Source organism: Sphaerodactylus townsendi, linkage group LG08 (assembly GCF_021028975.2).
Source record: "Sphaerodactylus townsendi isolate TG3544 linkage group LG08, MPM_Stown_v2.3, whole genome shotgun sequence".
Taxonomy (NCBI): Eukaryota; Metazoa; Chordata; class Lepidosauria; order Squamata; family Sphaerodactylidae; genus Sphaerodactylus; species Sphaerodactylus townsendi.
The window spans coordinates 81,240,688-81,257,453 of NC_059432.1; the positions used below are offsets into that span (position 1 = coordinate 81,240,688).

At 40.7% G+C, this 16,766-nt stretch overlaps 1 protein-coding gene across 1 annotated transcript in view; it reads left to right on the forward strand.

Annotated features, from left to right (window-relative positions):
* Positions 1–2,478: 2,478 nt before the first annotated feature.
* LOC125438371 (collagen alpha-3(IV) chain-like) overlaps positions 2,479–16,766 on the forward strand; it is a 69,995-nt gene continuing 55,707 nt past the window's right edge. Inside the window, exons 1-16 of the mRNA XM_048506799.1 lie at positions 2,479–2,538; positions 3,855–3,899; positions 5,022–5,066; positions 5,285–5,347; positions 5,541–5,594; positions 5,919–5,945; positions 6,957–7,034; positions 8,020–8,082; positions 8,517–8,552; positions 8,647–8,688; positions 9,756–9,833; positions 10,945–11,007; positions 12,954–13,010; positions 13,555–13,599; positions 14,685–14,738; positions 16,471–16,512. Of these exons, the coding sequence (XP_048362756.1) occupies positions 5,025–5,066; positions 5,285–5,347; positions 5,541–5,594; positions 5,919–5,945; positions 6,957–7,034; positions 8,020–8,082; positions 8,517–8,552; positions 8,647–8,688; positions 9,756–9,833; positions 10,945–11,007; positions 12,954–13,010; positions 13,555–13,599; positions 14,685–14,738; positions 16,471–16,512 (744 nt within the window). The 5' untranslated portion in view covers positions 2,479–2,538; positions 3,855–3,899; positions 5,022–5,024. The remainder of the gene's footprint in view (positions 2,539–3,854; positions 3,900–5,021; positions 5,067–5,284; positions 5,348–5,540; positions 5,595–5,918; positions 5,946–6,956; positions 7,035–8,019; positions 8,083–8,516; positions 8,553–8,646; positions 8,689–9,755; positions 9,834–10,944; positions 11,008–12,953; positions 13,011–13,554; positions 13,600–14,684; positions 14,739–16,470; positions 16,513–16,766) is intronic.

A 16,766-nucleotide genomic window follows, 5' to 3' on the forward strand; every position in this document is an offset into this window, starting at 1 on the left:
AGGATTACTAGTGGAGCACGATGTATCAGAAACTGCTATCACATATTTTGAAACTGCTGCGTATGGACGGTGGCCCCAGTTCAGTTCCATAAATACTCTGGCCATTTGAAAGGTTCTAGAATGAACAGAGGTCTTCCTCTTAAGTCCATGCATTCTTTCTTCTATGAAATTATAATGGCTAACAAATTTATGGCAGTGTACCCCCTCCAGTGGCAGATGCTGGAATAGCATAATATGCGAAAAAATTAAATCAGGTATGTAGGTTGCTCAATTATTGAAGTAATCACATGCTATGTAAAACAATGCCTTTATTAGGACTACCCAGTGTTCACATGTATTGATTAATTCTAATTAGGATATTATTTTACGCTGAAAAAAAAGTCTGTTTTATACCATCACTTTAGTTTCTGTTATAGTCCTATGATTGTGAGCGTAAAAACATTTCTTTCTTTTAACAGACATTCACATGCTAGATTTGCTGTTTAAAAAATAACTATGTATTAATATTTTAAGTGTGGTTTTTTCATTATTGTAATAACTTTAAAATCGGTCCTGAATGTGAAGCACAATATAAATTTTAGATCTATACAGCACAAAACATTACTGACTTTGAGAAATCTAACCTGTTAGGCCACTCGATCCAGAAGGCGGAGGGGGTAGTTTCATGGTGGCCAGACGTGGTGCAGCCCTGCCATCTCCAAAGAGGTTTGCAATGATGTGAGAAAAAGCAATGGGGCAGTGAAAAATACCTATGCACCTCAAATAGATGCACCATACTTTTAGCTGGCATAGGTGTACTCTAGCCAAAGGGGCTGTTCCCAGGCTGAAAACCCTCAGAAAGCTGACTAAAGTCAGTTCCGTCGCCATTTGTGCTCGCATGGCTCCTACACCTGAGGAACGACGGCACAGAACCAGCATTCTCATCCAGGTATGACATAGCAACATGGCTCCCTGGTGATGGCTTACGTGGCCCCATCGCTGGCATAGATGTTGCTTATGACACATGGAATGGCAGTTGCACCGGCATCAGGGTCACAGAGGCTCCACAGCCATTTTGTGTTCCCCACCCCCCACCCCACTTCCTGTAAACAAAGAAGTACCGATAATCATAGGCTCAAGCAATTTAGTTGTGAAGGAAGAATAATCAGGGGAAATCAGGATAATCAGGGGCGCTTGCTTATTCTGTTTACTTGATATAAAAATGTAATCCATTTTCAGTGATCCGAGTATACAGAGCTAACTAGGATTCAGAATTCACTGCAAACATTCTTTGATTTCAAAGCCACACAGACCAGTCAAGAAAGAATATTTTTATTGCCTGTATTGTCTTGTTTGCCTGTGTAACTTAATCCAAAGTATAGTTCCTGATTTGAGGTAACAAAGAAAAAGCATTTCAGAATTGGGATTTTAGTAGGAAGCCCCTCGGCCTCTGTGCCTTTGAAATAAGTTGTAACTAGCAAACCACCTTTGCTTCTCATGCACCTTGAAAGTCCCTTGCTGGAGACTCCGTCAATTGCTGTGACTTGATGGCTTTTTACACGCACATACACACAAATAACCTCCAGATGTGTTATGTGTTATAATGGCACCACTTTCAGAAAATGAAAGAGATCTTGTGAAAGCCTTCAGTCCTTCGGCGCTTGATTATTTTCGTTTCAGTGTAGAGCAGAACCAATAGACTGAAGTGACTATGTGTGAATTGATCTACTTTGCCTGGAAATGGTTATATGAGAATTTCACTGGGTGCCCAGCTTTGAATGTAGCACACACTTATGAGGCTAAACACCATATATTACCCATTATTTTCCACAGCTTTGATTTGTCATGATAAATTTGAACTAAACCCAAATTTTCAGTATGCAAATTTGAGTTTGAAGAGCTGTAGTAGTTTCAGCCGCTGCCAGAAAACTGGCACCACGGGCTCAACAGTTGGTGGCTTTATACCAGCTGTGCTGTTCAGTATTTCTCAATGGAATTTGAATTCTAGACTATTGATAATGTCCAAAGAGGGTGTCAGCTGTGTTGTTTGCACTGTTTGTACTCTCAGTTAACCAGTGTGTTGCAATGGGCCTGGGTAAACTAATTGAGGTTTAATTCTGAAATCACTATTTCTGGCAAAATTGCAACTACGGTATGGCCAGCTGGAGGTTCAGAAGGCAGCTTAACAGGAATCCAGCATATATCTTTCAAACAATCCGACAGCAGCACATCACATTGGTCCTCTTGTTATTCTCCTCCCAGCTACATCACAAGGGGCTGAAGCCAGGGATCCAACACAAGGCAGTAGAGTTTCTACAGTAGTAGTGGAGCAGTTGCTCGCAATCTGCTTTACCAGCTTTCTATTTTAAGGTGCAAAATCTGCAGTACATTTTCAGACAAACTAACATGAATGCATATAATGGCATGTAAATAATAATAATTTTAAAAGCATATAAATGCTTTTTCCAGGGTGAAAAGGGCTTTCCTGGTTTTCCTGGTTCAACTGGCCGTATAGGTTTCCCTGGCCCAGAGGGCCCTCAAGGGCCGCAAGGACCTAAGGTACTTGCAGTTTAAATATATATCCTCATGTGTTTCTCTGTGTGTGTTTGCTGTTGTGGGAGAGAGACTGCGAATAGCTTCATTGGAAAAAGTAGCAAATCATTCTAAATTGGTAGTTTAATGTAAAAGAAACATATTTAGAATAGATCTATTTCACATTTTTCATAGAACTTGCATTTGAGTCTTTGACAAATTCGTAATAAATTCTAAAAGCTCAATATGTTTTGACTGTCTATTTTCCACTTCTAACAATGGCACCTATTATTTAACAAAAAAATGTTACTTACTATTTAGTCGTGATCCAGAAATTATTTAAATCTGAATTCAATACATCACAAATGAAGCATTTTAAGTCCACTTGATTCCAATAGACTAGAGTTTGTTAACTTCCCACTTGATTCCAATAGAGTCTGTTAACTTCCCCAGTGAAATAGCGAAAATTAAAAGTGCTTAAGTTTGGATAAATTTTCCTGTTTTATATTAATTGATATGTATGAAATCAAACTCTTGTAACTTTGTAGCCTTAAACTGTCTGTCAACCTCATAGAGTTCATTCAGTGACACATCTAGCATTTTTCCTCAAGACAGTGGTTATTTTTAGTTACCTCATTGTAAATGTCAGCATGTATTGTTGTCTTGCAAATCAGTTAATAAATCAACAAATAGTGACAAGACATCTTCCTTGATATGGTTTAGCTTTAGCCTGTGGCTTGAATTTTTCCTTTCTCCCTCTTTTTTTCTAGTTGAGAATTAATACTACTCAAACTTATGCAGAGGAGTAGATAAAGAAAGAATGAAAAAGAAAATAAACCAATTTTTTAAAGCCCAGATTTTGAAGAGTTGGCCTGTGTATTAATTAAGTACCAAACTGTTCAACATATTAGGATGTGATAAAATGAATTAGAAATTAGAATTGAATGAGATGAATAAGAAGGTTACTTTATAGTTGAAAATATGATCTGTCATTCATTTTGTCTGTGAAAATTATATTCCATCAATTAGATATTACTTTTTTCTGTTGCCACATTTTAACCCTAGTGGTCAGTTGTCAGATCATTGCTTTGCATATTTTACTGGGGGGAAAAAAAGATTTCTTTGGGACTTATTTTTGTGTTTTTATTACATCTTTTGTTTTTCTTTCGAAAAAAGAAGGTATGCATTTTAGAAAGTCAGTATGCCAGTGGACTTGGTTGGATTAGCCGCTAGACTGCAACCAAAACAGGACCACAGAAGAAGAAAGAAATTTCCTCCTGGAATCTCCTGAAAAAGGATAAAGTTTTAGTTCTTCTAACTGTAACTCTCCTTTTGCTTTCTAGGGGTTTCCAGGCCTGGTAGGCTTTTCTGGGTCTAAAGGCTCAAGGGTTAGTATTTTGCGTAGTAGTATACTAATAACAAAATGCAAGCTCAAAGGGAATTACAAGAAGGGAGAACAATTTATAAATCTCACCCTCACTCCAAAATCTTTTCCTCCAGGATTCTGTAGATCCTCAGTGGTTTGAGAAGGCTAATTTATGCACCCCTTATCCTATAACTGCGGCCGTTTCTGCACGGCGACGATGGGGGTTGGGTCGGCGTATTCCACGCCGACCCAACCCCCCTGGGACCGTTCGCACAAACAGTCCCAGAAACAACCGGGAAGATGGCGCCGTGGAGCGCTGTTGCCTGGCCGACCTACCGTGGCCATCCGGCGTGTCGCCGAGGGCTGGGGACACGCCCCCCTTGCCCTGCGCGAGTGCTCTGGCATCGCAGGGCAGGGGGCGTGTCCCCAGGCCTCGGCAACGCACCGGACGGCCACAGACATGGTAGGTAGAGGGCAGAAGGGGGGGAGGACACCTTGGAGCCACTGCTGTTCGCACGGCAGCAGCTCCAAGCCGCCATTTTCCATAAACCTCGCTTCCCAAGTGAGGTTGGGAAACGGCGGCTTCGCGCCGCTTGGGCGAGGGCGGCGCGGCTGCGAAGCAGCTGTGCCCCCTGTGCGAATGGCTCCCTGGGGACGGCGTTTTTGCCATCCCCAGGGCGCCATAATCCGCCCGTGCGGAAAGGGCCTGCGCTTAACAGGCATTACTCATAGAGCTTATTCATCAAAGTCATTTGGGGTTCCTTCTAATGTTTTTCCAAGTAATGTTTTTCCAAGTACCAAGGGAGATTAAATTATTTAAATAAAAATCTAAAACTCACCTGAATCTGAACTGGCTGTACCTCAAGTAAGTTACTGGGATGAGAGTTTTATGCTTTGTGCATTTGCTATACATCTCAGGATGTTTTTCTCTGCCAGCTGAATTGTGTTATGGCACTTGTTCTAGAGTTAGTGAACAATATGCTCTGCAACCTTCACTCTGTGATTCCAGGAAGAGTTACATCTTTCTAAGCTTACTATCTTTAGGTTTTAAAAAGATTGTTTTATTTTAGTTCATTAAAAAAGTTTTATTTCATTAAGCACAACCATGCAATTGTTCTTTTTTCCTGTTCTGTCTTATTGTTAGGGAATGCCAGGAATACCTGGTTATTCAGGTCCTCCAGGTCTTTCAGTAAGTAAAGTAAAACTTTACATAACAAATTTCTAATGCATTTCTTACCTTAACCACCTTATCACTTGTTAATTTTATAAAACTTAAGAAGAGTTGTTGATTCCAGTATTTCATTACTCAAGTACAAACAGCATCTAATTTTGTTAATAATCAAAAGTCATATATGAGTTCTACATTTGCAATAATAGTCAATTTGGCAATGTTGTGACTTCTTTTAGGGTGAACCAGGAAACGCTGGTCTGCCAGGATGGCCCGGATTACCAGGATATAATGGAACCAAGGTAAGAATGTAACCAGTCAGTTGCTGACTACAGATAACCTGCATAGTTGTCAGTATATCAATCTGTGTCATGCCAGCACTGAAACCTGTAAAGTCAAAAGAAGGTGTGAATGTGGACTCAGAAATTTCTAAGGGCCTATTTCCCCTTTTTCTTTCTCTGCCAGTCTGTCTCTTATGGCCTCTTTATTTTCCAGGGTGATCGGGGATTCCCAGGGATTCCAGGACCAGGAGGATTTCCAGGATTACCAGTAAGTTTCAGTATTTCATGATTTACATTAACTGTGTGGTCCTGATTAGAGTTTCTTATAACTGTGGTTCAAAAAGAGGAAAAGACCGGGGATTGTATTCAAATTGTCAAAGTTTTTCTGTATGGGTCACTTACATTTTAAGAATGAGATCTGCTGTTCTTTGCAGCTTTGCTTTTTGCAAACTGTCCGTTTAAAATACTTTGCCACTTTGAACACCTTCTTCCCCCATGAGGCCCTACACCTTAAAGACTGCTTTGTTAAGTTATTGCTGTTAGATTTTATAATTTATAAAAGTATGTTTTACTTTTTTTTTTTGTCTCCTAGGGTCCTAAAGGCATCAAAGGAGAAAGGGTAAGTCTGTAAGCCAGTGAAAGTTCAGATTGGTTCGGAATAAGGTTGCTGGGTCCTGACTACGGCAGAACATCAGGGCTGGTTCAGTCCTTTTGCTGAGCAAGCACCCTCATTTGATGGCATCCTAGAGAGGACTAGGGAATGTGTGGGGTTGGCCCCCTTCCTTCAGGTTCCATGATGGATTCTAGACGTGGCATCTCTGTAGCCTCCCCAAGGACCTAGAAGGCATTGATAACAAGGCAAGGAGTTGGTCATGAGTACAAACCACACTTGTCACATCTTCTCAATTCCATTCAATTCAACCTTTAATGGCATACAAAACTGCAAATACATTCGTCACATCTTCTCACATAACCAGCATTTGATAATTATACAGTTATAGACGTTTGGATTGCTTAGGCAATGTACTGATTCTATAAAGCATATAATCCTCTTCATGTTACTCACGTGTAGATGCTTTTCAAGTCCAATTGAAAATGCTTGTCTTACCCTTTAAAGCCCCAAACAAATATTAAAGGACTGATTTTAAAGGGCTTTTTAAGAACTTCCTTAGAGATCTTGTTTGATGTACCACAGCAGTGGCACTAAGACTTTTTCTTGAGTTTACCACATTCCTCAGTGTTGCAGTTTTAAGGCAGCAAGAAAGCCAAACTGATTGTGTTTTTAAAGCCTTTTGAGTGGCCTTGGTAGCTGAAAGTCTGTGATACTGCTGCTAAGCCTACAATACTGTTTAATCGTTGTTAGAACCTTGGAAACTTGTAATCACAGATACTACACAAGAACTCCAGTTCCTGACTTTATTACTGCAACTCACTTTCTTAAATCCTCCGGCCGCCATCAGAGCATCATGTTATATTATGCTCTGTTTTCTGGCATAATTAGGATTTTTTGATACTGTCTGAGCATTCATCCTCTGTAGCCAAGTATGCTTGACCAATGGTTCATTTTTCTAACACATAGGATAACAGAAACATAATACATTGCATTAATTCACTTTTTCTAATTTCCAAGGGGTGTCCTGCAAATGGATATGATGAGGGTAACAGAGCAAGAGGTGATCCTGGGCCTCCGGGAATGCCTGGCTCTCAGGTAAGTTGTTACCACAAACATGATACTTAAGAATAAAAGAATCTTGGGCACTAAACAAATGTTGTGGTGACCTTAGGGGAGCTTGCTTAGTTGGAATGTAGAGGCAAAAAGTTCTGAAAACCTGTAAAATGGGCGGGGGGGGGGGGTAATATGGTTTCTGGCACCAACCATAGAATGGCTCAGTTCAGGACCTGGGACAGCAGTTCATGTGCCAGCTGGACAAAGGAAAGTCACCAGGGGCATCATTTCGCTCCCTCCTATATGTCCCTTTCTTAGCAGTGCTGGGGGGAGGGGTCTGTACGGATTGTGCAAAAAGTTCAGTAAGAAGTGGAATATCAATTTTCAGTAAATCAAATATTTTGATTTAGATACAAAAAGTAGAAAGGTTTTGGAGTGGGATAAAATAAAAACAGAAACAGCTAATTAGATTTCAGTCTAAAATACCATGTTGCTTCTTGCTTTTCCAATAGTAGTCAAGAATAAAACAAAGAACAATAACTGGGTTTCTTTTTAAAGATAACTTTAAAACATGTTGCCCAGATACCGCATTTCCCTGACCTATTAATGCGGGGATTTATGGACAAATCTTGAACGTCCATACACAGTTGTCATCTATATGCCATGCATTCAAAATATTGATAGAATTCTAAGGTCCTCCATTCACTGATTTACTGGAGGTGGGCTTTTTATTTTTCCAGTGTTGTAGTAGAAGTCTTTTAGCTGTAATAAGGGCATGGAGGATCCATTTTCAATCACCGTCGGTTAGTCTCCAAGAGATGTGCAGATAGCACATAAGCATCTTCAAAAATCAATGAACATTCTAATACAAAATCGATATGAGTCGTAACACTATACACATTAAAGCTCTAACACTCTGAGCCCGTGCAAACAGGGGGAACTGTCTAAAACTTGAATAAATAAATAACTATTTTGTATTTGCAAATTGTGTGGAAAATTTATTTGCATTTCTTGCCTTCACATAAAGGGTGAGCCAGGACCTCAAGGATTGCCAGGTGAAGTTGGAATGGAAGGTCCTCCAGGATTTCCAGTAAGAAGATAATCTGAATTTATTTGTTGATTAAATACTAGGATTATTCAAAGAGTTTCCATGACATTGTAATTAGAGTTTGTGAGATCCTATTTCATTAGGGCAATCACAAGATCCTTCACATCACTGCTGAAAAGTCAAATACTAGGAAATAAATTCATTGCTGCAAATACTATTTGCTGCAAAGCAGATCTCAGACTAGAATGTAACAATAACTCATTAAAAATCTTTTTTATTAAATTGTCTTATCAGTATTAATATTTTTTAAAATACACTCTTACGTAGTTTTACATCTGCAAGTGATCTCTCCTGATTTTCCTTCTTACAGTAAATAGTAGGTAGATATTAAGGCACCTCACTGCCTGTTTGTTCCTGTGACGAGCATAATGAAGCTTGAATCTGAATGTTTTTAACCTGTGTTTTTGCCCTCTTAGGGAGAACAAGGCAAATCAGGATTGCCAGGGCCCAAGGTATTTTCTGAATGTAATATAAAGACAAATGTTGACTTATATCTGTTGGGTGGTTTGGAGAAAAAATAAGAATAAATTTATATTTCTTTTATAGGGTCTCATGGGTGTTAAAGTCATTGGAGCCAAAGGTCGAGAGGTAACTGCACATACATGTGATTTATTTCTGTTTTGCTGCTCACTGAGAGCCTACAAGTACATGAGCTGTATCCATACCCTGTAGTCCTTTCTGCCACCATGCCTCTTCTATGGCACTACTGGCTCACCCCACCTCTCTCCCAACTCCACATGGAGTTTGGGGGCTTGCACACCATTCAACAGTGGGCTCAGCTTGGCTAGATCCAGCTTTAAACTGCTGGTTTCAAGTCTGCAGTTTAAAGCTTGACCTAGCTAGGCTAAACTGAGCTTAGTCAGGCCAGGTTTCACACTCAATTGTGTGCCCTGCCCTTGAACTCCATGTGGAATTTGGGGCAGGGTGCAGTTCAACTGTGGTTACTTAGAGGCTGTGGAGCAGATGAACCCTTCCAGGAATGGTGCCCAGGGTATGTGCTCTGCCTGTCCACATCCTAGATACACCTCTGGTGGCACGGTTTGTTTCACTAACAAATCAAATGCCCAAGTGTCATGCTATCATTGACTCATCTGAAGGATCATAAATCTGTGAAACCATAGAGTACCAAGGCCTAGACATCTGGCTGTTCTAAAATAAGAAAGGAACTTTTGAAACCACATTCTAAGACCAATGGATATTTATTAGTTGAGAACAGGTATTTATTGGGGTTAATTATAAGATTTCAAAGTTACATGGTTTCTTGAGCAGTCACTTGTATTTATTTATTTAGCACATTTTTATCCCCCCCCCCGCCCCATGTCATTCTACCTTTCCATTTTCTCTCCACAACAACTCTATGTAGTAGTTCAGGATTAAAGAGAGAGTGATATGCTCTCTGCTCTTCCTATAACCAGATACAGGTTTTCAGAAAATTATTATTTTCTGCCTTCTTTGATTTTCATGTTGTCTATTGATTTGCCAAAGAAATCAATGCTACTTACGGTATTTCCCCATTTTCCTTATTATTGTTCAATTATGTGTACCTTTCTTAAGCTTCACTTGTTTTAACATACATGTTCCTAGCTGCTGAAATCATAAACAGTAATAGTTCAATAGTTCTCATTAACTCCAATAGTTTTTCTTTCTAATTACAGGGTGACAGTGGATTAATGGGCCCCCCTGGACCACCAGGGACAGTTATTGTAACACTAACTGGAGCTGAAAATACAACGGTAATAGTACAATAAGCACGATTTACAACAATTGCTAGCAGTGTAGTCCTGAGCAGAGTTACACCTTTTAAAATATGTTTAAACTGAACAACTTAGAAGAGTGTAACTCTGTTTAGAATTGCACTTTAAATCATCAAATATATCTGTAACAAGTTTGAGATTTTCAACCATCAATATTCCTGCATGGCTCAGCAGGAAACACAAGGAAGGGTTCAAGGTTCTGAGGACCTGGAAAACAAGGAATGTTGTAGCACAGGATTTCCCAGCACTAACATTATGCTGTTGTGGTTAAGAGTGGGCAGACTCTAATCCGGAGAATTTGGTTCAATTCTTCACTCTTCCACATGAAGCCTCATGGATGACCATGGGCCACTCACAGTTCTCCTGGAACTCTCTGAGCCTGTGTAGAGGCAGGCAATGGCAAACCACCTCTGAAAGTCTCTTCCCTTGAAAACCCTACAGGGTCACCATGGCAGCTGTGGACTTAATGGTATTTTCCACCACCACCACCAACATTGCTTCTTCATTTCTTGTAAATCTAGGGTTAGCAGCAGTTGTCCCTAGTAATCCCTCTAAATCCCAGTTAGCAATTTGGCAAGAGAGCTGGAAGGCTGTTTTTTTTTTATTCTATTTTTTTAAATTTATAACTCACTCTTTTCCCTAATGGGAACCCAAAACAGTTTATCTCCATTCCAAAACTTTAACCTCATATCAACAACCCTGTGAAGTAGGTTGGTCAAAAGATTGTTCTGGGCCCAAGGTCATCTGATGAGCTTCCATGACAGAACGGGGATTCAAGGGATTCTCAAGATCCCTGCCTGCCATCCAAACTATGGCACCGCACCAGCTCTCGCCATTCACTTTTTTCCAGGTGAGCTTCCCAACTGGCAATTCCTATGTTGAACTGATCTTTTCAAGTAGGGAAGTTGTAGAACACAACCCTCCTTCTGGGAAATGGGCAGTTCTATAGAAGATGCTGAAAATATAAGAAATAAATTGCCTTTGTTCCTTTATATTACACTGTTGGGTACTGTTAGTTTTTTGTTTGTCTCTCTTCTTCAGTCATTATGCTTTCATTGAATTACCACCAATTTTAATACTTTTGGTACAGGAATTAACAGGAGATAAAGGAGAAAGGGGATCACCGGGACCCTCTGGACCATCAGGAGAATCAGTAAGTGTTTGTGTTGTTTTTGACAACTGTTCCTTTAATCTAGACCAAGGTTTTAGATTGTCCAAGCCTACTCCAGGCATTAGTGTGGGCAGGAACAGGAAGAAAGGAAGTTCTTGTTGCAGCAACTTCTGACAGGGAAAGAAGTTGATTAATTAAACTGTGCTGCTGTTTAAAACTGTGCTGCCTCCTTATTTAGATGCTAGCATTAAAGTGGCACTGAGACAGAATCTTCAGTAGTATATATTGCAACCCAAGCCAGACCATGGAAGTGGACAAGGCTTCTGCTGCTGTTTTTGTGCTGTTACACAGCCTCCAGTTGGCTTTTCAGAGGTGTGGAGAGGGAGAAAACATCAAAACCCTTCCCTGCCTCTGGAAAGCTCTCACTGGGGTCAGTGGACTTAGGCCACTCAAAAGGGTGGTGTAAGTCCAGGGCCAGGGCTGTGGCACAACTGGTTACAAATCCCAGGTGGGAGCTGATTAATATTAGCTCCACCCCCAGGAACACTCTGGCCTGGCCTCCCATGGTAGCATCCATTTTGGATGTCGGCACAGCCCTGCCATGACTGGGACTTCTGGCTTTTGTGTCAGTTGTACTGAGGAGTGCCTGGCCACTTGTATATCAGGCCCTCTGCTTGGTACATTTGCCCCTTGCACCAGTGGGTGCAAGGCTATGCCAACTCCACAGGTAGATCCACCACCACCCCTCCTGATTGAGCTGCCTGTGAACTATTAGCCTGAACTTTGGACAGAAAGTGGCATGATGTAGATCAGATATCAGAAGCTTAGCTGCATCAGTACTTGGAAGGGAGACCACCAAGGAAGGCTTTGCAAAGGAAGGCAAATGCAATGGCAGACCATTTGCCATGAAAACCCTTAGCCATCCTAAACAGAGTGACCCCCTTCGGAGCCCTTTGACTTGAATGGAAATAGAAGGATGGTTATGTGATTCTGAAAATAAAAGGAGCCACCCTGTATTTCCCAAAACCATGTGTCTGTCTACTCTTCAAGTATATTATAAAATAATGAATGTTCTTTTTGTACTCCCTACCAGAGACTCTTGGGGTAATATATGTATATTTGTTTTCTTGCCATAAAGTAGTTAGACTCTGGTATTGTAAAGTAGCCATGTTTTAGAGTCTGCTCACAAACAAAATTTCATTCATCTGGGGTAGGATCAACAAGCAAGGTCTAGGAGTTATCGGCTTAAAACCCAACTCCCAAATGTAAGGGGACCTAATTTGGATAGGCACCATGGTATGTGGGAAATGAAGGCTTAAGCTTTCCCCTATGCTATTTTCCCAGTCTAAAACCATAGTTGGGAATCATTATTTGTACCACCAAGAGAACCTATATGCAACCCATCAGTACAGTAAATATCCCCTGTGGGCAAATTACAGAGCCCTGGGGCTGTCTCAGGTTAGGAAAATGGCACAAGGGGAACACTTGAGCCCTCTCTCCCTGTGTCCTGAGATCCAGATCCAAACAAGGTCCCCACATGTCTGGAATTGTGTTCTGAACTGGGAAACTGCAGCACATAACTGATAGACAGGACCCAGGGAAAATATGAAGAAAACGTGACATGTAATTAAGCCTGTCAGTTGTAGAACTCCAGATGAATATATAGAACTCAGCTGAAAAAGGAGGGTGTACATAATGAAATACTGTCAATGAACCTGGACTGGGAGGAGCTTTATGAATGTTTTATGTGGATGAAGTTTTGTTTCTTGAAGCTCAAAAGGATTCAAATTCTAAATTCTGGAGGAGAGCCTCTAGAACCTGAAGTATTGTGCACTTATGCAGCTTTACAGCTTCAGTTAATATTCATTGATGGCAATTTTAGGATGCTACAGATGTGAAAATATTACAGGAAGATGCAAGCTTTGTGTTTGATGTGGAAGAACTTTTTTTTAACCCTCGTACCATGGTTTGATGGATCTTTGTTTTAGGGTTTACCTGGTGATTTTCAAAGTAAAAGAGGAGACACAGGAGAGCCAGGCTCTGAGGTGAGTAAACCTTTTGAAAAGACTGGTCTTTTTAAAAAGCTATTCAGTAGAAACATCATTACGCCCAGAAAATGCCAGGCTTACATTTAAATTCATTTATTATTGTCAGAGCAATGCTGGAAAAAAACTTAATTTTATCACAGTTAAGACTTAAAGACTTTATTTTTTTTTCATTGTGCCTTTTTTCTTCATCTTGCATGAAAATTTGGAGTGTTGATGCTGGGCAATTGTGTGTATCTTCTGTTTGCTGTCCGTTTCTCCTGTTATCTGTTGATTAGAGTTCTAATGTAACTACTGTGGTACCTTAACATGCTGCTGCTGTTGTTGTCATTGTCATCATATACTTTTAGAACTTTTGAAAAGCAGTATAAAGTGTCTTTAAAAATTCACAGTTCCGTAATTTCAACTTTACTAAATCATGCTTTACTATAATGATACATTGTATATCGGAGGAGCTGTTTACAGTATTTCCCTAATTTGTTCAATAATTACTATCATTTGCTAAGTATTTTGGTGATTTTTTCTTTTTCTTTTTTAAAATTAGGGTAAGCCTGGAAAGGATGGCATCCCTGGTCCTCCTGGCTTACGGGTAACCAGAACATCTTTAAGGGGTTTTTTTTTGTATTGTTTTGTGTAGTGGTAAAAGCACTAGACTAGGAGCAGAGAGACCCAGATTCCAATCCCCGTTTCCCATTTATTTGTTTGTTTGTTTGTTTATTTTTGAGATTTATTAATCGGCTTTCCCATGTCTGGCTCAGGGCAATGTGAAAACAGAATTGCAATACGTAAAAACTGTTTCGACATAAAAGACCCATGGTTTAAAAGACAAAAACCAATACCCAAAAGAATAAGATAAAACCACGTAGTCCATGGAATGCACTGGATCAGGGGTAGGGAACCTGCGGCTCTCCAGATGTTCAGGAACTACAATTCCCATCAGCCTCTGTCAGCATGGCCAATTGGCCATGCTGGTAGGGGCTGATGGGAATTGTAGTTCCTGAACATCTGGAGAGCCGCAGGTTCCCTACCCCTGCACTGGATGATGCTAGGGCCAGTCTTGCTGTCTCAGCTCAACTTATGTCAAAGAATTACTGTGAAGATAAAATGAAGGAGGGGAGAATGAGCACCTTGGAGGAAGGGTGGAATGAAAATACACTAAATAAATAAGTGTAGCACTAGTCAAGGCTTGGAAAGACCTTAGGATGCTGGCAAAAGAAATGACAGTCGATATCGTACCATCATTCCTGGATGGTGGCTCAGTACAGGTTGGATAAGAGTGGAGAAAGGCAATACAGGGCAGAAGAACCTCTCCTCATGTCGTGAAGTCTGGTTCACACATGCAGGAGAATGATATTGCATGTAATGTAAGGATGTGGCAGAGCTCTGCAGTGATAGAATGGACTGTGCCACTTCAGACTGTGGGTGAAGAACTGTAGCTCTGACTGTCTTCTTGCTTTAAAAATCAATGTCAGAGTGCTTGCAAGCAAGCAGGTGGGAGATGGGTAGGTTGACAGGAGGGGAGGCATCATGTGGTCAGTGATGGTGGGCCCTATCAGAAGCCCTAACCCAGGGTTTCCTTGTGACATTTCCAAATTTAGTACCGTTTAAGGTAAAATCCTGAAACACTTTTAAATGGTATATGAAATGAATATTAAACCAGTTATATTTCTGCAGGGAGCAAAAGGTGATCAAGGTTTGCAAGGATTGCCTGGAAAAGCTGGATTAAAGGTAAAATCAAAGAAACATTTTAATGTTTATAAAACTGATAATTAGCAAGAACACTGACAGGAATGAGGGCCACAAGTAGAAGTAGGAAAGTTCTTGAAATAGTTGAGCCTCTAGAATACTTGAAGGAGAAGAACATGCTTTCAAGACGCAAGCAACCTGATCGACAGGGCGTTGTCGGCAAGAGATGAGCAGAGGTGGTTAGCCATTGCCTTCCTCTGCACAGCAACCCAGTCTTCCTTGTTGTTCCATCCAAGTATCACCCAGGCTAGCCCTTTTTAGCTCCCAGGTTTTGACAAACCTGGGATAATCTGGCCCATTCAGGCTGCTCTAGAATGGTCCAGGGTATCAAAAGCAAACCAGAAAATTGGAAACAACAAAAGCAGAGTTCTTTATTCAAGACAAAATGCATGTTTATGCCAGAAGGGCCAAATCATTGCCATCAGGACTTTGTCAGGATGGTTCAAAGGACATAGTGTTGAAAGAGATGTAGCTATGTTTAAGGAATGAGAATATAAAGCCTATGGGAAGGACCATGCAAGCAACAGTCAACACTGGATCCCAGCAGTCGTGTAGACAAACCTTCAATATCCCCACTCCCACCCCAGATTCACTTATAGATGTGAGCCAATCAAAGGGATTGTAATGGCCAGCCAATCAAACCGAGGCTATCATTTATCTTATGGTGAAAGTTTTTCTATGGCAATAGAGATGGCATTCCTGCTTAGACACTTTCAAACCTTGGTCCAAACACCAGAGTTTCTGGCTGACTGGTGTTGACTAATACAGTAGTCTCTAACCTTATTGAGCCTGTGGAAACCTTGGGAATTCTGACCCAGGATGGTGAGCACAATCCCAAAATGGAAACTTAGTGTAGGGGGAAAGAAGGTTAGTTTTTAAAAAGTACACTGGGAAAGAGGAGTGAGAGAAAATAAAACACCATAATCACAGCTACTCCTGAAACAACATTGTTTAATCAGCATAGCCAATTGATCTTCAGTGGCAAATCAGAAGCCCAGCTGGTCAAGAGTCTCACCTGGCCCCACCTACCTTCTAAAGCATTTGGCGGGCACCAAGAAAAGAGTTGGCACATACTGTGGCACCCATTGGGGAATTAATTATTACAAAAAAATATATGTGCAGGCCCTACTGCAAAGCAAAATACTCTGGTATTCTCCCTGATCCCTGGCATGCATTCAGTGTTGAAGGGAGGGGAAACTGTGCCTGGGACATGAACTGCCCACACACCACCTCCCACTCCACCCCGACTCCGTCCCCGCCCCAACACATGAGCCCCCCAGATGTCCCCATTGCAGCTTTGCCTCTGCATGCATGGTTGGTTGCATTTACAATAATATAAAGGGGAAAGTCAATTTACAATAATTGGTTTAAGTTCTCTCCCATGCCCAATTAAAAATAATGTTGGTAAATCTGATTTTATTTGTTTTACCAAGTTTGTTAAAAATATATTCACGCAAAATTATATGAACTTAGTAAACCATTTGTTGCCTAAAAGCAGGTTTCAAAGTCAGTGTCGACCCCCGGTTTGCCACATGAACAAGCCCTGTGCTCATACATTCTCTCATAACTCTTGCATTTGGAAGCAGCTTTGTAATACTTCTTTGAAGCAAAACAAAAATATAGTTTACTGGTTCTGACTGCTTCAGATCGACAGTTTGTTTCTCAGATTTATTTCACTCTGACCAGTCTTTGTTTTATGTTGTTTTTAATACAGGGGAATAAAGGTGAAGTTGGCCAGCAAGGAATTCAAGGTCCAGTAAGTGCAAATTATGTTCACCTTGATGTAGCAGTTTATATCTCAAAATTTGAACATACACTGTAATAACTGCCTCACTTTTAGACATAAGAAGCTAAAATGTATATAAAAGATATTTCCGTTGTTTTTCCTTGCCCAGGAACCCTTAATCCCTGAACTCTTCTGTGATCATCCAGAAGAGGTCAGAACCTGAATGCTCAGGTTTCAAAACGCAGAACTGGCTATCATTGCCATGAGCCTACAGTCAATATACG